General features: G+C 41.8%; 1 protein-coding gene across 6 annotated transcripts in view; it reads right to left on the bottom strand.

Annotated features, from left to right (window-relative positions):
- AGAP1 (ArfGAP with GTPase domain, ankyrin repeat and PH domain 1) overlaps positions 1–22,058 on the bottom strand; it is a 290,613-nt gene that overhangs the window by 143,261 nt on the left and 125,294 nt on the right. For 5 of the 6 annotated variants that reach the window (XM_010713235.3, XM_010713236.3, XM_019616860.2 and 2 more), the window contains exons 8-9: positions 18,016–18,171; positions 13,146–13,238 (exon numbers count right to left, since the gene is read on the bottom strand). In XM_010713235.3, coding sequence (XP_010711537.1) covers positions 13,146–13,238; positions 18,016–18,171 — 249 coding nt within the window. The remainder of the gene's footprint in view (positions 1–13,145; positions 13,239–18,015; positions 18,172–22,058) is intronic. The other variant, XM_010713237.3, reaches the window with a different exon arrangement.

Below are 22,058 nucleotides of genomic sequence, written 5' to 3'. Positions count from 1 at the left end.
CAGAAGATCCAATAAACCTATTTCTTCACCACATCACTCTGACAATAAGAAACGTCACTGAATTTGAATTAAGTGTCACATAATCTGTATCAGGAATTACTTAAGAAACCACTAGGCTGCAAGATTAAAGCACTAACAACTATGAGCATGCACATTTTGTTTCTCATCTACACTTACAAACTGAGAGCAACATTTACCATACAAAAGAATGATTCAGAAAGCACTCTGAAGTTCCTTGCCATGCCATTAACCTAAATAAAACCAGCAAGTCAGACTTCAGAATGCTCAGTACCAGCAGTACCGCGGGGCTGCACTGCCCACTTACAGCACCAGGAAGGGTTTGTGCAGCTCAGCTGCCAGACACAGCATTGGAAATCTGAAAAAACTACGTATTTCAGGAGACCTAACACACACAACGTGCCCTGTTTGGTTTTTTGTTTTTTTTATATTTTCATTTTCATTTTTAACAGCAAGAGCTGAGTGTTTGTCATATGGGAAACACACCAACCATGTATTTCTATACTTACTCTTTTTTTCCTCACCCAGTATGCCCAGAGTTCCCTTCTCTCCTTTTCTCTCTCCTACAATTCACAAAGCATCGTTTTGCCCACTGTCTTTTTTTTTTTTAATTTGGGCAGGAAGTAGCTTTTAAAATTGATTCTGTAAGCGATGATACCTGCTTCTTAACCATTCCCTGTTCTCTTCTGTTCTGTAACTCACCTTCAGAATTTCTAAACAATTCAACTAGTTGCACTGCTATTTTAATTGATTTTCCTTCCAATACCTGCTGCGCTCAAAGATTTCTTAATTTTTCCCTCCTGAAATATTCACACAAGAGAAGAGAGCATTAGACGTTAACCTAGCAGCTTGATTTGCAGTTCTCCAGCTCTCTACCCAACCATTTAAATACTGTCACTCATAATAGGGTGATATACTGTACTATAAACCATTCTGCAAATGGTCTGTCTTGGTATTTTTCTTTTGTGACAAAGAATCATACTCGCTATGAAGGGGAAAGAAATGAACTCCGTGCTCGCACTTACTTAGAATCTGTTTACACGTCTCAATAGCTCTCCCTACTCCCTTTTTATTTTCTCCCATGAAAGTCCATGTCATTACGTTCTTTTTTATACTGTTCCTTTATAAAAAGAATTTTAGAGTCTGACAGCCCACGAAGTCCAGTAAGTTTCGCTTAGAATTAAGCCTGAAATTATCTCCTTATAATCATTCCATAGCTGTGTGCTTATGTCTCGCAGTAGATCAGCAACAGTTCTTTTCCTGGCAAACACTCTAAATTCCTACATATAACTTTACAATTAAAAGTCATTTCCCCTCTCATCTTCTAAGCAATTGTGTGATACAAGAACCCACATTACTAGTGCTAGCATATACTGATTAGTGCTGTGATGCCAAAGACCTTCAGACAGACCAATCTGGAAGCAGAGCCACAGAGCTGGGTTTCTCTCTCCAGCACTGCCTTGAGCACTTTGCCTCATCACTGAGTTTAACATAAAAAAAAACAAAACTGCATGCATCTTAAGAGTATGTTTCTTAAATGGTCATTCCTGATGCTCGGGTCAGATCCCTTTTCTCCTGCGATGCAATGCTGTTTTATTCTCAAAGCACATCCACCGTTTCTTGCACTCAATTCCCAAATCTGAAACTACACTGAACTTCCACACACACGTCACTTCTGGGTCTGGTTTGGAGCACGAGACTGAAAACCCAAGTGTTCGTGTTTGGAAGAGAAGCTACTGACTTTGGAGAATTTAATCCACTTGGTCTTCTTCTGTGTGCGTTGCATTACAAAACCTGACCACTACTGCAGACACAGCTGCATTGGAAGTGCCCATTCCAGGCACATCAACAGCTCCATGCCACTGAGGGTTGTTAGAGAAGTGTCTTCGTACAGAACACACTCCAAAATTGGGTTGAAATAACAGAAATGAGGGCAGCTGGGTTTCAATTCAAATTAGCAGTTTCAGTTCATCTCCCATCACCCTGCCCAGATTACTCTACCATATTGCCTTTGATTTCATTATGAGTTTAAAGGAGGATAGAAGTAGACTTTTTCAAGCAGGCAGACAGCAGTGGCATGTACCACAAGCAACAATGAAACGAGAAGAAGAGTCTGACGTGCAACCAGTTTGAACAGAATAAGATTATTACGCTTCTGTTAACAGATCTGCATCTGTTTGCATCAAGCCTTGTTCTATTTTATCACCATCTCTGGGCCTTGTAACCTTCAAGACGTGTCTCTCTCTACTGTTTACAATACAAATCACAACTGTGGTTGCTGTCTGTTGGCTTCCACTCACAACCCTATCACTGATGGTACTGCTGCATGGAAGCAGGCCTGGTGCTGAACCCTGTTGTCCTGCTTCCAGCCAGCCCCAACTGTGCTCCAGCTCTAACTTGTTTATGATCACGCAGACTGTTTTCAATCCACATCACAGTTTTTAGCCAAATGAAACTGAATACATTTTCAATTAAGAGTTAGCAAGGCATTTTCAAAATGTTTTACTAAAATCCAAACATTTTGCATCTGTTATGTTTGCTTCATCCACTTATTCTGAATTTCGATCAAAAAAGCAATCAAGCTTTTCTGGCAAGTTTTATTCTATATATACACCACGCTATTTCTCACACTTATATTAAGCCACTCAGGAAAGCTCAGTCCTGCAGCTGTGTGTGTTACTGCAGTCTTCATTTCAAGCTTTACAACTCTGGGACAAGTGTACCTGAAATATCCCCATGTCATCTGATGACCTCAATCATCTCAAATTTATCATCAAGCAAAGGATTCTGACAAACAGAAGGCACAGTTCTCTGATTTTTCTCCTTATCCAAACTCGAGCAAAATAAATTAATGATTTTGGTTAGTTTTATTTTCAAGAGTTGTGCTGCTGAATTATTCCATTTAAATTCAAAATATTTAAGTGCCAGCATCTGGCCCATCTGCCGAGATGTGCTGCTAATTACTGGAGTCAGAAGGGTTTTGAAGAATAGAAGTAGGTTTAGAGAGAAGGCAGTGACCAGCATAGCTGCCATGTCAGAGATTGTACAGAGTACCTACATTCCACAGACCCTACTGCCCCCACCACCAGCAATACTCCTTTTTCATCCCACTGCTATTTGCAATTAGCCATCACTACTTACATTCTGCACAAACAGGCCCACAAACGTGAAACACCAGTAGTGCCGATACTTTTAATTTTTAAATGAAAACACAAGAAGGGATTGTGGACCAACAGCCCGATTCAGACTTACACGCAATTACCTCAAAATTAAAGGGCAGCAAAAGAATTATGAAAATATTTCGGATGCCCAAGGTTTGCCTCGTTCAAAAAATTAGGCTAAAGGGCTTTAAATGCGTGCTGTTCAGTTTACTCTTTTGATTGCTTTACCACTATGTAAATCAATTTGTTAATGTTCCTTACAAAATGCATGAGCCAGTTATACTGACAAACACACAAAGCTCATTCGTAATTAGCAGTTAATTAGTAAGAAGGAACAGATGCTGTTAGAGTTTCAGCAGGCGAACAGGTTCTGTAAACAATGCTTATAAATCTAAATGAATTTATTAACCACAATGCAACTGTCAACATTTTGCTGGCAACCATACAAATATGGCGGAATCCCCAAAACATCTTTACAACATATTAATAATCATCGTGTCAACCAAAGTCTATCAGGCAGTCTCACTTGGTAACTGTCATAAGCGCTCTACTTAATCTTGTTATGTCACTTCTTCCTCCTAATTCCTCACTCGTGCCCTCAGAGGAAGAGCTCAGAGGCCACCACAGTTAGCACAGACACATACAGACTCACCTCCAACAGAAAGCAGCTCCTCCAAACAAAGACATTTGTGCCAACCAGCTTCCATGAAAGAAGAACCAACACACAGCGAGCACAGCTTTGAAAGCAAATCTCGGTCCTGAAGGATTTGCAGCAATTTTCTTTATCCTCATTATCAGTCAATGAGAGATCACTGGTATGAAGGCATCAGCAGATCTCATGTACTAAAAATAACATAAGGTCAATTATTTCCACCCACCATTTATAAAATGACGCACTCAATAAGTCACTGGGTCATTCCATAGTTTCAGTAAGTTGCTTTTTTTTTCTTCTTTTTTTTTAAAATTATCAAGGAGAGCTAGAGATGGCTCAAATAAAAAAGAATGCCTCTTGTAAGCATTTCTGTGATTCAACATGGAGATAAACTATTAAAGCAGCCTCTACGTACAACAAGCTCAGTCAAGGCTTCTGGCTAGGGGCCAGCTTTTAGCCTAAGGGCAACAGTGAAGATACCTTAGTGACCTCCTTCCTGCCAATCTCTGCATGTCACATTGAGATGCCACCTTGATATATGACACCATTTCAGCACTGGAAAATTCTAATAAATTTTTTAAAGTCGTATTATGGCTTTCTTTATTGATGTTCTCTTTTATACCTATATTGCTTTCGATCATTCCCTCCTCCTCTCCTCCAAAGCATTCTGACACCTCTCCACCATGTTCTGCTCTTGCTTCCAACGTGCACAGGTTTTGCAATACAACGCACACAGAAGACCAAGTGGATTAAATTCTCCAAAGTTCTGCACGGCAGACTGCTTGGTTTTCCTTTTGCAGGCATGCAGTCCTACTTCTTCCTTAAGTTGTTTGTGACTTTTCTTCTTAGCCTTGCCTTACTTTTGCTCACTTTTTGAAGTTTGGTCATTTAAGTGGAATATTACCTTTGAAATTGTGTCCATTGCCATAAGTGACAGTGATAAACGGTAATTCTTTATTAAGTACATTGAGTAATTATGTTTATAATGTAATGTACCATAAAGACAGATTTGTAAGCTGGGAAAAGTAATGGGTAAGTCAGTGCCTCTCTACCACAGCTTGATTCTGTTAGGAAAATCCACGAGGCTCCCACTGACTTCATTTGTAGCTTCTTAGGGTGAGAGGCAGTTAAAACATTGATAGGAAGATAATTTCTCTAAAAACTGTATTAATAATGTCTCATTTATAGATCCTTAGAGGTATAAAAGCAATATGCACATCACTATAGAATTCAATTTTAGGAAAATAATATTACTGTAAGGCCTCCATCACTCTCGAACATCACCTCAACCCCTACCAAACATTAATTGGAAACTGATAAAATAAGGACTTTAACTACACATGCAGAGCAACTGTATGCTGCTCACTTTGTCTTTGCATGCTTCAGACTGCCACTACAATTCTGCAGGGAGCAAGAGCTATCACAAGAGCAATTCATAGGATGAGAGACAGAAAACTTGCATTGTAGGGCTTCTTAAATACTAGGCGGGCATCAATTAAAAGAAACATTGAAGAAATTCAGTCCTCATAACAAAAACACCCAAATCCCAGCTTTCTTCTGCAACCTTTGGACAACTCATGAAGGGAAAACAGTAGAATCCAGGCAGCGGGAAGAAGTAGGTGCCTCAGTCGGACTTGGTGGTGGGAAGAGAGAAACTGTCCCAATATGAGGGGTGCTGGGGTTCCTACCTCTGCATGCCTCCTTTGGCTAAGGGCCCAATGGGGCTAAATTCCCCTGGATTGACAAAAGTAGGAACCTTAACTTCAGGCAGGGAGGGTTTAACGCTCAGAGCTTTGAGGGTTGTGTTGGGTTTCCAACAGAGCAGTGCACTGAGCTGGTCTGCACAGATTCACTGAGGATACCAACAATATAGCAGGTCTTGGGCTTTACAGGTGACAAATCCATTGCAACTGAGGTAATCAAAGAAAATTGAAGAAAAAATAATAATTAATGACAGGACCTTCATTCTAAAAGAAATCCAGGAACCTTTATGCGTTATTTCATTCCACATAGTCAGCTCTACTGCTTTTCTTGGGACATTATCTGGAAACTACCACCAGCACAATAAAACAGCTTTCACAATCAAACGAAATGCTGTTCCGAGCAGGTGAATGCAAAGCTGGAGCTCTTCTTCTGACGTAAGGGCACATTTGATCTAATTGGAAAAAATATTTCAAGTGCACTGGGAATAGTCACTGTTAACTGAATGCAACAATGAAAAAGGAAAAAAGAGCATGCAGACCCGAGGGAATTACCAAATCAATTAACAACTAATTCAGGAACTAATTTCTGTATTGCCTCTTAGCACAAAACTGTATCTTTAATTTCTCCTGCAATAAGCATCACCATGATAGTCCTAACACACTCTGACGCTTTAAATGAGTTTACAAGTATCTCTTTTTGATTGGCTATATAACATTATTTCTTCACAGTTCAATGCAACCACAGCCAAGTGTTCTGAAATATTTAATTATACTGGTAGCTACCAGTTAACAATTTACAGAACCATAGTGAGCAAAAAACATTTTATAACTAGTAATCAACTAATTAAAAACACGGCAAAAATGTGTATGTTCTGATTATAAACAATTGCAGAGGAATTACACAGAAGATTTCAGCACTAAGAGTATTTGGCTAACACCCATACTCTTGTGTTTGTACAAGCGTATCTGGATCCTGATTACTGTGATTAGACACAAGTGTGACAGGGTAAATTACACCTCACGGTAGATATAAATAAATGAAAGTCTGCCATTTGCCAGTGCCTTGTCAGTCATGTCATTTATGAATTTTGGAAAGCCACCCTCCAGAGCCACCAATCCTGGATGGCAAAGAGCTCTTCAGAAGCCTCCAGGAACCTGGTAAGCCCTCTGGGGCAGAGAACAGAGCAGCAGCACACGGCAGTGCCCTGGGGCTCTGTGTGAAGGAGCCATGAGCTCAGGCTGCAGGCAGCGGCTGTGCAGCAGGTCAGGTTACCGAGGACACGTGTGCCATTTAAAGCAAGTAAGTCCTGGAGGTGCACGGGTCCTCCAGACATCTGCTGCCGGCTTTCTTTTGAAATGCATTACTCCAGAACAGAGCTTGATGCTGCGTGCAGATGGAAGAGCAATAGGATGAGCTGTGGTGCTCAACACCAGCCCAGGTCTGCTAACATGCAAGCTGCCGCAGTGGGGAGCACCCAGCTCTCACTATACCAGCTTTCTTCACCCTGTCAAGTCAGATGAATTAAGCAGGACGAGACACTAAGAAGGTTGCTTATTTGTACTCTCTTTTGGTCGATTCAAAGTAAACATTTACATTTACAAAACCCGCTGCAAAAAGCATTTGTTGTTCATGTCGATGGTGGCTCTCAGGTCTGACACTTGCCTGCAGCACTGCGGGGCTCTTCGGCTAGTGAGAAGGATTAAGCAAATCAGTTTGACTGACTGGATGTGGCACACCGTCACTTCTCAAGTCCTATTTCAAAGTCACTACCAGACTTGCCAAAATGAAGGACTGAAGCACTGTTATTCTGCAGAAAAAACATGCGTGCTTGACTGTATGCAGAAATGTCCCATCTAGAGCTAAAGCTTAAAGGAAAATGAGGTTAGGAAGGGGAAAAATAGTAATCGAGAGGAGACAGCAGGACTGAGACAGCACTGAAGAGGGGAAAAGAAGGGAGCTGAGGGGCACAGAGCAGTAGACAGGCAGGAGATCAGAAAAATCACACTAGGCAAAAATCCCATCCTCAAGGGAATGAGAATCATAAGGAATAAAGGTGTTTGTCCCACCTATCTGAGCTAAAAGGTTATAAACTGGTAACTGGAGATTCAGTGATAAGAAACACAGAAGGAAATGCAAACACGCTGCCTAAGCCTGAACATGCCTAAGGAAGAGTGACAAGAAGTTGCCCCCCGCCTGCCTCTGTGCCACTCACTCACCACAGGACTTGTGCTTGGTGGGTTGCAGGAGGCAAGCTCCTGGAGTTTACCAGCAAAGTTTCTCTCCAGACACCTATGAAGCATTGCCTGGTTTCCCCAAGACTCTTTCCGTGGAGTAGTACACAGATAATCTAGGGGAGTTCACTAGCAAATACCTGAATTAAACACAAATTCCGTACCATGGCTTTTCTATGAACATCTTAGAAATAACACGGATTTTTTCCCTGGTTAGGAAATGTTTGGAACGTTGCTTCAGTGACACTCTAAGACAAGGACACACGTGAAAGCACTGAAAATTGACAATATAATGGCCAGGTTTCAAACGAAATTCTTGGGAGTACACAACTTGACTTAAAAGTCACTTGACAGAATTGCTGATAAGGGATTGCAAAACACAACACCTCAAATACTGCAGACATTATGGGACCGGTGACATTTTTTATACAAACTCTGACATTTGTTGAAAGCATTTTAACGTTATTTTTCCCAAGTTTACCGTGACCTTTTATAAAACACGAAGTTCTGGTTTTCTCCATGCTCATCTTAAGGACAAAAGTGCCACGCATGTACCCAGGAACTAAGCTCTTCTTCCTAAAAGCAGAACTCCCACCCAGTTTGCTGACAGAGCCCCACAGCTATCTCAGCCCTAAAAATGTTTACCACCTTTACTTCGGAGTAAAAAAGATAAAATGCTTCGTTTCATTCAAGGATTACTTTTAATTATTTAAATGTGCCATGCTAGTGGGCAAAGAAGGTCATCTGAAATATCACCTAAAAGTAAAGACTGAATAAGATATTCAGCTTTCTCCATTAATACAGCCGTTTGCAAACAGAGAAGTGAATGGATTTTGAAGTTCACCTTTGCAAGTCATGGATGGCAAGTTTTTCGCTATGCCATCAGCTAATATTAAACATGAGAACACTTCTTCTCAAGCCAGGGTTTCATGTTTGCTGTCCCTAAATGATGTATCCGGGAGCTGCACTGGAATCCGGGGGCACAAGAAGCACAGCACTGCTCACTGTGAGCAGGGCTTGGGTAACCCGTCAAAATGCAAACCCCATCAAAGCTTCGGTGAGATGGCTTTTGGTAAAAGAGCAGTCAAGGTTATATAGTTCAGCTATACAATAACATGGGCATCTGTGGTAAGTGCAAATGCCAAAGATGAGAATCTCGAAGCAGAAAGTCAAGGCAAGCTCCTGCGTATTTATTTACACTCCAGTCTGGGAGGGAGGGGGGAGAGGAGGAAAAAAAAAAAAAAGAAAAAGCACACAGCTGCCATCCCAAAAACAGACCTCCCATCTGCCACCCACGATTTGCATGTCACCTTCTCCAGGCTCATTTGTACTTCATTAACTGCCATTGACTTAACAAGATTTATGCAAATGACACCATAGGAGCTCGCTAACTCCCACTGCAATCAAGTGATTATGTATGTACAATTCTCCACAGCAATGAAAAATTAATACATGACAAGCCCACTCACCGCTGAGCTGAGCTTCTTGCTTTTATTTCTCTTGTTGTCATTTTTTTTTTTATTATTATTATTTGAATATGCTCTACTGCAAGACTGTAGAAAACAAAGTAATCTTCCCAAAATGCTGCAAAAACCCCAACATGCTGGAAAGTATGCCACTCTGAAACAGAGCCTAACACACACTTCAGAACATTCAACTCAGGCTATCAGATACCAGTCTTCATTTTCAGCCCATGTGGTTTTGAGCAGGGGATATTTCATATCGAGGAAACCATTCAGTCTAATTTTCTCCGTAACACAAAAGGTGTTAAACGCAATCTCAGTATTCTTTTTGGAAAGTTATGGCACATCCAAAGTCCTCCAAGGATGCTGGGAGCATAGACTGGATGGCACGTTGATGCTGCCAAGTAAGCAAAACCCAGCCTCGCACTTTTGAGCGGTTTCCTTTTATTTCTCCCTTAAACTGACCTTCCTAAATGTAATTCACCTTAGAGTAGCTTTGCAAAAAGCTACCGTTCACGTTTTGACAACACACCAACTTTCTGTTGCTTACATTTTGGGTTTCTGCTGAGAAACTGTAAGGTTCTTCAAAACAGTTTTAAATGGCTTAGCTGAATAAAACCATGTTTAGCAGCCTAGGGAAGTTATAGCACTCAAGGAAAAAAAAAAGACAAAATAAGAAAATTAGCTCTTTTCAACTTGATTGCTTTAAATTAAAGTCAGGAAGGAGTGAGGTGTTCCCTTGCAAGGAAGCATACTCCATTTATAACTGTGCCTACTTCCCCCAGGCCCTCAGGAACTCAGGGGTCCATAAGAGGAAAGAAGGAGCAGGTGCAGCTCTGCTTCTTCGGACTGGAAGAGGCACAGAAACACACCTGCCCAATACCAGTTCCTGCCCTCCACCTCTGCATACTCCTTGAATTCAGATGAGTTTTCATTTTTTTTTCTTGAAAAGAGAACATCTCCAATCTCCAATTAACTTTCCTTCAAGTTGGGAGACATTGTTTCTGATTTCTGGGACACCCTGGGTAGATAAGAAGAACCTACAGTGAGGCAGCACAAAATCTATCAGATAACTAAGCCTCTGAGTTCACCATTTCAACAGTAAGACTTCTCTATTAGCTGTTCTTGAATAATTTTTTCAAGTACCAAGGAACACGAGACGCTCTGTATCTAGATTTCAACCTGAACCTTCCTATGGGTTTTTAAAAAATAATTATTTAAACGTGCTAACAAGCTCAATCAACAGAAGAGAAGCACCAAGCTGCAAGTGCAAGCTCAGACTTACTGCCTACACCAGAGGCGCATCGCCAGCAGCTCTGAAGTATTACTGCCATGCACAAACCCAAAGCACCTCCAAAGGGAAAAACAAAGTACCGACAGTGGGATTAAGAAGGTCTGGTCATTGCCTCCCTTGGAAGATGAGGGTATGTGCACGAAGCTGGCAAAGGCACCTTTCTCAAGAGCAGCTTCAAGAAGTCGTGGGATGTTTAATGTAACTGGAGGCGACTCGTAATTGCAGCATGGGATGGTGCAGCAATGTGACTTTTGGGCTAACGGGAGGAAAGACTGGAAAACACGGGGACAAAGATTAAAAAGACTCTTTTAAGAATATAATAAGAAAGCTTTTCCACAGCAACTCTGTGAATACTACAATCTGCATTCAGCTTCCTGAAAGGAGATTTCTCTTTCTATTCACTGACCATTTGTCACCGAAACATCCTGATGGAAGGGGTTTCTCATTGAAAGCAGCACAGTAGCATGACATATTACTGAAGTTTTTAGGTCTGAACACTCCTTTTCACATCCTTCTGTCTTATTCACGGTTAATGCATTAAATGCAACAGAGATCACCTTTTCTAGCAGGAATTTCTACTTCCTCAGAGAGATCTCCAAATATCTCACACCTGTAGAACATACCAATAACAGTCAGATCAGCAATGTATAGAACATACCAATAACAGTCAGATCAGCAATGTAAGTCATCACCACCTCTAAGTAAGAGCTATCTGAATAGTGGATAGGAGAAAACTTCCCCAGTGCCTCATGTTAGAGTCTTGTCTGATGGTGAAAGATGTACACTAACTCAGAACAGTATAATTTGTAATCAAAAGCCACTTCAAACTAATATGTATATTTCAAATGCCATTCAACACTGTCAGTACACATACACATTTCCGTTTCCTCTAGAAATTCTTTGTTTCTAATAAAAAAAAGTTTTGTTTTTCCCCCTGCTTCACGTTCTTTTATTCCACAAATAAAGCAGGGGTAGGAGGATGAAATTTTCAATACAGAAATTCAAAGTGATTGTAGAGGATGTCTTAATTGTGTTGTAGCGTGATCACACTTTAGATGCTTATCTCACCTGCCCTAAATGTGTATTTTTACACAAATTAATTTCACGCAGAGCCATTTTAGAAAAGAAGAGTACGTACTCCTCAAAGAAACACTGGGAAAAGTATGTTTTCCAGTGCATTTTTTATTCTCAGCTGCACTTGCAGTCTGTTTTGTTTAATTAGCATTACCCGAAAGAATCCAATCGGTCTAACCCATCTCATAGCACACAAAAGCTGGAGAAAAAAAATGTACCTTGTTTCAGGTGCCTGCAATCTCCTCCTCTGAACACTGAGCCAAACACGGAGCTTATCTGGTGTCACACTGCTGTGTTTGATTAAAATTTGTCTTCTAAAGATTCACAGACACGACTAGGCTTCTGTGGCCCAATGGCCCCAACAAGTCTAACTGCTTTGAGAAAGGAAATCACTACAAGCACGAGTACAAAGCCATCTCCCCTCTTCCTCACCCCCAGCATAAAACAAAATACAAAGAACCTCCACAACAGCAGCACCAAACAGGGGATGGGGGACTCCTCAACAAGCTGAGCCGGGAGCCTAGGTAAGGCTTGGAAGCACATGGGAAGAGGGAAGGGAGAATTTGGAAAGGAAACCAAAGGAAACTGGAAGAGAACTGCGTGGGAAGAAAATAAGCTGCTTCACTTGGCACTGGTGCTGCCTGCAGCACGGTAGCTCGCAGGAAAGCAAATACTTGCAAACACTACTGCAGAAACCATTTGTACAGCATCCCATGCAAACGCTTAGCGCAGTGTTCTTTAACTGCGTGCATTCAGCGTAATTTAATTTGGAAAAGTAAATGATCTCATTTACCCAAACACTTTGCATTAGATTCCAGTATTGCTTTTGCCTTTCAAAGTGCGTTCAGAGCTACAATTCAGCATTCGGTTTCCGGGCTAATGAAAGTGCATCTAGGCTAGTAAAACAGACCAAAACAAATCCGTGAATTCAAGTCCTGTTGTGTAATGAGGAAGTTTAATTAAGGCCACACATTACAGCTGTAAATGTTCTCTTATATAATAAGGTCTAAATGAAACTGAACCTAATCAAAGTTACAATTCCTTCATTAGCAAATTACAAACAAGAGTGCACAGCTGACACACCGGCTATGATTATCACAACTAATTGCCTTGTTGTTACAAACCAGCCTGAAACTGTGTTCAGATGTCCGTCTGCGATAGCAAATTAGGGCCACATCAGGCTATTCCTGCCATCACAAGGGGCTCTTGTGCAGCACGCTGATTTCCCCCCGTCAAATGGGCAGTGCACAGCCCAATCAAAGCCGGCTCTACAAAGGCAGCCTTTGAAGCCAGCGCAGCCGAGAAACGCGCTCCATATGCAGGCCGGCAGACTGCACTTCATTAGGCCTGTTGTCACATTTTCCCTCTTCTTATTCTAATGATCCTATTTTAATACACATAGGAACCTCTCCTAATTGATGTCAAGTGAGTGACTTCCACATTCATCACTGGAGCACATCAAACAAACCTTGGAGCGCGGCCGGCCTCGCAGCGCTGCAGACCCGAGGTGCATCTCCAAGCGCGGCAAGCAGAAAGCTGGTTGCATACCTGCTTAATTGGGATCGCACGGCCGCTCCCGATGCTGTCCGTTCTGCTCTCCAGGACCTTCTTCTCTTTGTCTGGGTCGCTCCCTTTTCGAGACTGCAGAGCAAAAAGAAAGTTGGTGTTATTATTTTTTTTTTAAAGCGACTGAAAGATGTATTTTGACACGTAAACATACTGAAAGCAAGAGGGGGAAAACCTACAAAAGTACACGACAGTCCCATTTTAATGAATTTGAATACCTAATTACCATTTCCAATTTTCAGCCTTCCACTTGTTTGAAATGGGATTTGGGTTTCAAAGAGTTCCAGCCTCGCTGCCTGAAGAGCCAGCAGATGACACTGCAGAAGTTTACAGTGCTACCTGAAGAAGGCTGCAGCTTCTCATTGAGAAAATCTGACATATATACATAAATATATACACAGATAGGTAATATTATTAACTAATATCTGTAAGTTTTTAGAAATATCAACAACTATCTGAGACCATGATTTTATGACACTATCTCTCTCTGATTGTATTCATTTAACTTTGTTCTTTGATCATGCCAATTCACAGCTCTTCTTCTCCTACTTTTCCACGCTGAGGAAGTTGGAATTTCAAGAATAGGTGCCCGCTGAGGTTGAAAAACATTCTTCTGAATAGAGAAAAGAAAAACCAACAAGAGAAAAATTAAATCAATGTTTAAAACTTGACCTGGCTTTCTCTAAGGAGAACTGCCCTATGGAGTGAGCTCACAGAGCTTCCTTCGTGACTACAGGAGTTTTAAGAAGTCATTCAGATTCTGGTCGATTACTGTGAAAGAACACACAAGTATATTCATTTTGACAGATTTATTTTATTTAAAAAAAAAAAGAAAGAAAAAAAGAAAGGAAGAGCTGAAAGTCATCCTCCTTAATAACTGATCTGACAAGTGACAACTTCACTCCATTACTTTTCAATAGGAACATTACTCACACAATATTGAAAACGGGAAAACATTTTCATGTGCTTTTCAAATCACAGATGATGTATGAAACAAATGAATTTGCGGTGTCCAGTGCCACAATGGAAAGCTAATGAAAACCAGAGCAATACAAGACACTGAGTTTGATTTTTGGCATAAAGGGATGACTGAAAGGCAATGACATCGGGACTTAATACCCATTTTCCGTATTCCCCCACCGAGCAGGCGGAGGGATGGAAGGAAGAAAATGCCCCAAGCATTGCTTTAGGGGGCGAGGGGAAGGAGGGAAGGGGAGGGAAAAAAGCCCGGGTAGGAAGACTTCAAGTAACAGCATCCTAAGCACCACATTTACCCAGCGGGGAGGCTGTGCTTTTCCCGGCTCTGCCAGGAGCAGGCTCCTATCACTAGTTACTATGGTTAGGGGCAATGGAATGACATGGCAGGGAATTAAACAAAGAATAAATGAAAGAAAGCAAAACAAGTGGGAGGGATGAAATCCAATGTTCAAGATCACTATTGTTCCTCTTCCTTCAAGACAGATTTCTGAATCTGAAAGTGCCACTTCCCAATAATAAAACACAAAACAATACTTCAATGGCGCAAAGCGGCCCTAAGTGACATTTTAAAGGAACTCAATGAAGGTAGCCAAATCCTTGGGAGGGAAGTTGTCAACTTGAATGTTTCTTTTTGTCTTGTTTTAAAAGAAAGGATCCCGTCTCTGAAAAGCAATCTAAATACTATGCACTCATTTATTTATTTTTAAATCATCACATCTTCTCTTCCAGAAAAGTGACTGCAGCAGAAAAGAACACTGCGCATAGCAGGGAAATGCTTCAAAGCAAAATGTTGTCAAATGCTTCAAGCATAGAAATCTAGGAAGGGATGTTAGTCAAATCCTTTCTGGCTGCTCGTAATAAGAGTACACGCAATTTTCAAGGGGAGAATTGAATCAGGCTCCACTGTTTGTATCATGTAGTCAGATAGAGAGGTACCCTAGTCTTTCATGCTTTCGCATTTATAATGCATCCATTTCATTTTAGATCGTATAAATTAAAAAACAGACATTAAACCACACTGAATCAACATTTGCTAGGATTTTCTTTGACGTCACATTAACACTTTCAGCAATCCTATTTAAAACTTTACAGCAAACCAGAGAAGGTCCCAAAGAATCAAAAAACAAAACAAAAACAAAACCTGCCTGAATGCCATTTGACCTATTTTCCTTTTGCTGCAGAAGTCATATGCAGCCTTACGTCAACACTAAACCTTTCCCAAATCAGAGCCTAGAAATGAGATTGCTTTCAACCCAGGAAAATACAGCAGCTGAGCTCGGGCACAACCAGAATCCTGCACCCACAGCCCAAGAAGTACCAGTACTGATCTCTAATATACTGAACTAGGGAGGTTTATTTAACTTTTTAAAAGGTCATGACTGCAAATCTGCAATCATGTAAGACAGGTAATACTGACATGTGAATGGAGCTGCCCCTCGCTGTACCTGAAGTTCATTCAGCCCATAAGAAATCCAACAAGAAGTAACAATCTGTGCTCTGCTGAAGTGTAAATCCTCACCTGTGCTGCACAATAGTTTAATCATCCCTATTTGTACTGTGCAAACACAAAAACATTTACTCTTCTGCTTTATTTTAAAGCCGAAGTAGGTAGTCTCCTATTGCAATGATAGCTTTACAGAAAATATTAATATCCAGACAAGTCGTAACGATCAGATACCACCTATAATGTGCTTCAACAAGAATATGTTTAAAATGCTCAGTCCTATTCCAAATCAAAAGCCGTAAGAGATTTTTAAAAAAATCACGTCTTTCTGCTCAACCCAATCTTCTTCCAGTGCTAGAAGAACTTCATGGAAGAAGCTAAACATATTATCCATGGTATGTAACAAGGGTCAGTTTGCAATTAGACAAATGCAAGCAGTACCAATCATATGTAAGTAACAGTCCAGGAAATAAGCACAGCAAACTAAACACAGCTGACTGACATATTTTCAGTTTCACGTTTTGCTCTTAGCAGACAGGACATCTATTTATCTATAGACATCTCACCTATTCGTTCAGTCTGGTAATTCCAGATTATAGCTTGGCTGACATGGCATGAGACCTGTGCTACGAGCAGGGTCAGCAAACTCCAGGACAGGGATTACACTGTACTCAATATGGTCATAACATGAAAGACAAAACTAATTCTGAAAAGACATTATTTTTTTTTCCCACAGCACTTGATTCTTCCCCAAGTTATCTGACATAAAGACAACTATTAACATCCTCTGGTGCTAGGCAAGATGGTTCTCCCTGTGCTGTTAGTTATTGCAAACCTGTCCGTTCAATCTGTTTGTAACACGCAGCTGATTTCATATTCCTCTCAGACCTCTTCCTCGACTGCAGATGCGTATGTTTCTCTTTATTCACTTTCTCAAATTTACACCTACTCCAATATAAATCACCCACAGTTTTCCAAATGTCAACAGCATCTGAACAGCCCTCTCGGCGCCTGATGCACACTCGAGGCAGGAAATGGTCGGCACACGCTCCCACAGAGCTCTGGCGGTCTCGGCTCTGCTCCCAGATTTATGGCTGCGCTCTCGGTTTCCAGGATGACACTGACATCTAGTGGAGTTAATAACTCACGAGTGCTCCTCAGCACGAGCCCTGGGAGCAGCAGGGAGATGCACACGCGCTGGCTATAAAACCTCAGTGTCAAAACGTGACAAGTTCTCATCAGACACTCAACTTGCATTTTTCGGGAGGATTAAAGCTACCTACACGGAAATTCATCATTTGTATTCCTTTCTAGGAGTCTGAAGATCTAAATCAAAATATCACTGGCAAGATGGGCACATCAAATATGACCTGTGAGACTGTGCTGTCAGTCACTCAGCACTCCAAAACCAGGACAAAACTTTTTACTTGCCGAGTGCTGAGGAATCAGACCTTGTTTAGATGACAGAGGAAAGTTTTCAGCATTTCTCCTAGTGCTTCCCTGGATATGAGCTAGCAGCCGACCAATGCTGGGAAGTGAACAGGACATAAGCTTTGGAATTCAAAATACAAACTTTTTATGATAACAGGGAAAATGCGGCTTGCCAAATGCAACTCCTGCATAGCTGCAGTCGCCAAAGAGCTTGCACAAGAGTGTCTGTTAGAAAGCACGGTTAGAAGTGTCAAAAAACGGATTATAAAACCACAATTACACGCACAGTACAATCCCAAAGCTTCAGTGAGACTGCTAAAATAAGGGAACCATCACTCAAAGCTTCATTCTTGTTTCCCAAAGCACTTGTGCATAAGAAAGGTCAATCACTGTGGAACAGTTGAAGTGTTTTGGTGGGGTTTTTTTGGCTTTTTTGCCTCCCAATGAAGCAAAACCCAGATATTCTAGGAAAGAAGAAAATAAAATGTCATTTTCATCTCCATCATACCTTTTAACTCTGGGAAAGCGAATTAAGACAGAAGTAATCAAAGGCTCACAGGGCAGCTACCTTCCAGTACCCCACAGAATTCCCATGGCAAACACTGACGGCTCTCTACAAACACTGGATACCTCACAAGGAAGCCCCGAGCCAGCAGAATTATTCAGAACAAGGACAGGGTTTAGGAGCAGAGGCCCAGCTTTGTCTTCGGTCACTGAAGGTGGGAACCTAGGGAACCTGGGCAGATCTTATAATCAAAGTCACACAAAGGCTCCAGAATTCATCCGCTGGAATTCCCAGCATGGTGACTTCACTGCTTTACATCCTCAAAGAGAACAGCCCCATTGTCATTCTAAAGTGCTTTTGTTTTCAAGCCTACAGATCCATCTCACCACTCCTGTCTGGATTAGACCAGCTCAAGTCAAGCGGGTTGAAGTTCAGGCCATGGTCACAGAGCATGACTAGAAACACAGCAACAGTCTCTTCCTTGGCTCACTCACCGTGAAGAGGTTGGATCGGCGCTTGGACTGTTTACGGACAGGAGTTGGTGTGTTGGCAGTGGGAGGAACATCAATCCGTAGCTCCTTCTGGCTGGTGCTTGGAGTTGATGGGACAGAGGAGGAATAATCACTTAAACTCCCTCCTCCATTACTGGTCTGCAAGGATTAAAGTCAGTTTTAAACAGCGGTACACTGCTTTCAAGAAATTGCAATCCTCAGCTGCATCTTATTTAGTCCTGGCACCTGAGAATAGCAGCCTAAGCTCAGAAACACAGCAGGCCTGCCTACTGCCACTTTTCCATGCATTTCCATGGCAAGGCTTTAAATATTTTTTCCGTGCCTACATTTTTTTTTTAAACCTGAATATTTTAGGCACATTGGCATTCTACACAATATACCCCTAGATGGATATAAACAATTTCATTTGTTGTATTAGTGTACGAATAAGCAAAACACTGGGGAAAGACTGTACATTTTACTTTTTTACTTCAATTCTGCCTCAAACCTAGGATAAATATCTAGAGCAACAGAACTGCATAGCTGGACTTAATCCTAGTCTGGAATCAGCCCGCTGAGAGCTAATCAAGGAAATGAAAAAACAATCCACCAATGCTGTAAAATGGTTCCTGAAGTAATAGGTAGCTCTTAAGACATTTGCTGAAGCCATGAAAACTATTGGCACAGGGATACAGAGCTTAAAAGACATTCCAATTTAATCAAAGCAGCCCAAACGTAAAGTTACATCACAGACTCCTAAGAAATTAAGTAGTCACTCAGTGAGTCTACAGAACTATTAATGAACTGATGCCACAAGTGACTAATAGCGGAAAGGCAAGGAAAACAGACTGGAAAAGTACCAAAATGTGATTAATGTTTTGATTTTTTTATTAGACATAACAAATGAATATTAAAAACATCATTAAGAAGGATGCAGAGATAATTTACTGTTTTTTTTTTTTTTTCTCTGAGGTACACGTGCATCCTCTGGGGACATGCATGCTATGTATGGTGAGTGGGGACTGAGGCAAGGCAAAGATGGAAAATTCCAGAGGCTTTTGGAGAAAAGCTGAATGGAAAAGCAGCAGAAGTACTGGACAACAGCTCCAAGGTAACTTATGGGAGGGGAAATGATCTGCAATGCTCATGAGAAGGTGAAAAGATATCTTTGAAGTAATTGAGTTTCCTATAAGAAGCAAGGAGAGAAGGTAAAATAGGGTATTTATGGGATGCCTAAGGAGAAGGATTTTCCCACAGCACTTAACATGACGCAATGTATTTTAATTGCTAAATTCACCAGGTAAAATTGCTTCAGAGGTAAAGAAGGCAGTCCAGTGTTTCCTCTTCAGCACTGCCCTTTGCTAGTGACACACGGAGCTGCCATAACCTGCTTGGGAGGTACAGCAATACAACAGCACTTCCATGACACAATCCTCAGAGCTCAAAGCAAGGATCAGGACCTCAAGTGGAAGGGAAAACCCCTGAAGGAGAACCAAGCAGGAGACAATTCTTCTTTGCATCATCCACTAAACATTTCTTTCAGAAATTTCAAGGTTTTCCTTGGTGTTTAATTCCTTTCTTTTCTTTTAAAATTCAACAAGAGAAAGGTTAAAACAAAGAGGCATGAGTCCAAAAGCTCATGCTTGCACTAAAGAGTCAATCAATGCAGCCACAAATCCAGGAGTATCACTTCCAAAAGTCAATAGATGCAAACATTCTCATACTCTGTCCTGCAGGTTAGGAATTACAAGTCATGAAACAAACTTTCTGATGGAAAAAAGTGTCCCATTTTCCCTTTAAGGATATGAAATGTTATCTGCCCTTCCTTCTGAATCAGAGAAGGGCTGCTGATGGAAGCCAGAGGTACAAGGGTACTGGAACTAACAGAGGATCTGACTGAGGTTTTCCTACAGTGTTTTCAGGTACAGAGAGAAAGTAGCAAGCAGAATTTGGAAGTGGCCCAAGTGACTGAAACAAAGCCAGTACAAGAGTAAGAGCTGGAATTATCATTTTTAGTCCTTACCATTTTAGTCCTATCAGCAAGTGATAATGAACAACGAGAAGAACCTGTGAAGAACTGGCCTCAATTTACCCCACATTCACTTTCCTTTCTCTCCTTTCCCTATGGTGTCCTTGCTGAGATAGCAAGTAAAAGGTCAGATGGACAGGACAGTAAATGACCTGCAGGAAAACACACAACAAGCCTGTGAAAATCAGAGATCACTCCTCCAAAAAATCACAGGAAGGGCTGTGGCAGACAAAGGAAGGTTTAGGAGAACATCTGAAAGCTCAGCAACTATGAAAAGGAAACCAAAGATGCTGAAACAAGTCTAAAGGAATGGCTTTTGGACTGCAGTGATAAGGATCTGCTGCCCCTTTTGCCAAACTGAGGAGAGAAAAGAAGGAAATTTAAGCAAGTAATGAATAACAGGAACTGAAGGTGCAGAACACATCTAAGATTAGAACCATGCAGCTGAAAGGCTCAGCACAGGAGGGAAAAAAAGATGACTACAAGTGATGAAGATGGTGGAAGGAAAGAAGAACGATCATGCCTGAAGAATTAAGAAGCCTGTTCTTTCTGTATGAGAAAGAACATTCAACAGTACAAAGGAAGGACTAAAATATTCTACAGTGATGACAGGATGTGAACCACAAGTTCTTGAAAACAAAGGGATGTAGCTATATATGATATGTATACTTCATAATACTGAAAAACTTGACAATGATGCTTCTGCACCTTTTTGTGCTAAAACAAGGTAACAGTGGTAATTTAACAAAGCAGCTCATCAACACTACAACACTGCTCTTACTCTTTGTCTTCAAAAGAACAGGGAGAGAAAATACAATGAAAAAGGCTCACTGGTTGATCTAAGGACAGGGAGATCCCTCACCAGTTGCTGCCATGGACAGAACAGACTCGGTACAGGGAGGTGAACGTAACGCACTGCCTACTGCTAGCAGACTAACGCAAACAAGAACACCTTCCTCCACCCACCCTCTCCTACCTTCTCCCCCCAAGTGGCAAGGGAGAATGGGGCTGTGGGCAACTCATAATGCTCCATCTCTGCTGCTCCTGCATGGTCACTCCCTTCCCCTGCTCCATGTGGGCCGCTCCCATGTCCTTCCCCAGCTGATCCTGTGTGGGATGCAGAGGCTGCAGCTCTCTAAGCACGGCTCCAACACTGCTCCAAACCATAGGGCCATCCCTCAGGCACTGCTCCGGCACAGTTCCAAGAGCAACAGCTCCTGTGGGTCTCCTGCGGCACCACGGGTTCCTCCACAGCTGCACGGGGAGACGCGTTCCAGATGTTCCCCATGGGCTGCAGGGGACAGCCTGCTCCATTCACAGGTCTCTCCTGGGCTGCAGGGAACTGCTGCTGCATGCCTGGAGCACCTCCTGCACTCACCTTGGTGGCTGCAGGGCTGCTTCTCTCCCATCTCTCACTCCTTTCTTCCAGCTGCTGTTACAAAGCACTTTCCCCTTCTTTAAATCCGTTCTCTCGGAGGCCCACTCCAGCATAACTCATAGACCAACTCTGGCCAGCAGCAAGTCCCTTGCAGAGCAGTTTGAGCTGCTTCTGATCTGACTCGGAGCAGTGCTAGGCTCTGCCATTCCAGCCACCAAAACCTCAGCATCTAACCCCAGTACCTTACACCACTCACTTCTATGAGAAACATATTAAATAATCGCGATTAAAATAAATATTCATCACATTAAAGATACAACCTTCACAAACTTCACTTCCATCAACAAAGATAATTCTCCACACCAAAGATCAATACAGTGTCACCTCAAGGCCAACAAAGAATAACTTACTCTCCACCACTTGTCCCTTCACTGCACCACAAATTCTCCACAACTGCTACAACATCTGGCATCATCCAGTCCAGGTTTTGCCCATTACCTCTCCCAGTCACCATCCTTGTCTCCAATCCCCCAGGTGCCCCAGATGGGCATGGCAGCTTCACATCCATGGGCAGCTCAGCTCTCCCACTCCTCCTCCTCAGCAGGACCTTGTCACAGAAATCAAGTGCCACAGCAAAAA

The sequence above is a fragment of the Meleagris gallopavo genome, chromosome 7 (genome assembly GCF_000146605.3).
Source record: "Meleagris gallopavo isolate NT-WF06-2002-E0010 breed Aviagen turkey brand Nicholas breeding stock chromosome 7, Turkey_5.1, whole genome shotgun sequence".
Lineage (NCBI taxonomy): Eukaryota > Metazoa > Chordata > Aves > Galliformes > Phasianidae > Meleagris > Meleagris gallopavo.
The sequence above is the reverse complement of the archived record's forward strand: the minus strand, read 5'-3'. Positions and strand labels throughout refer to the sequence as shown.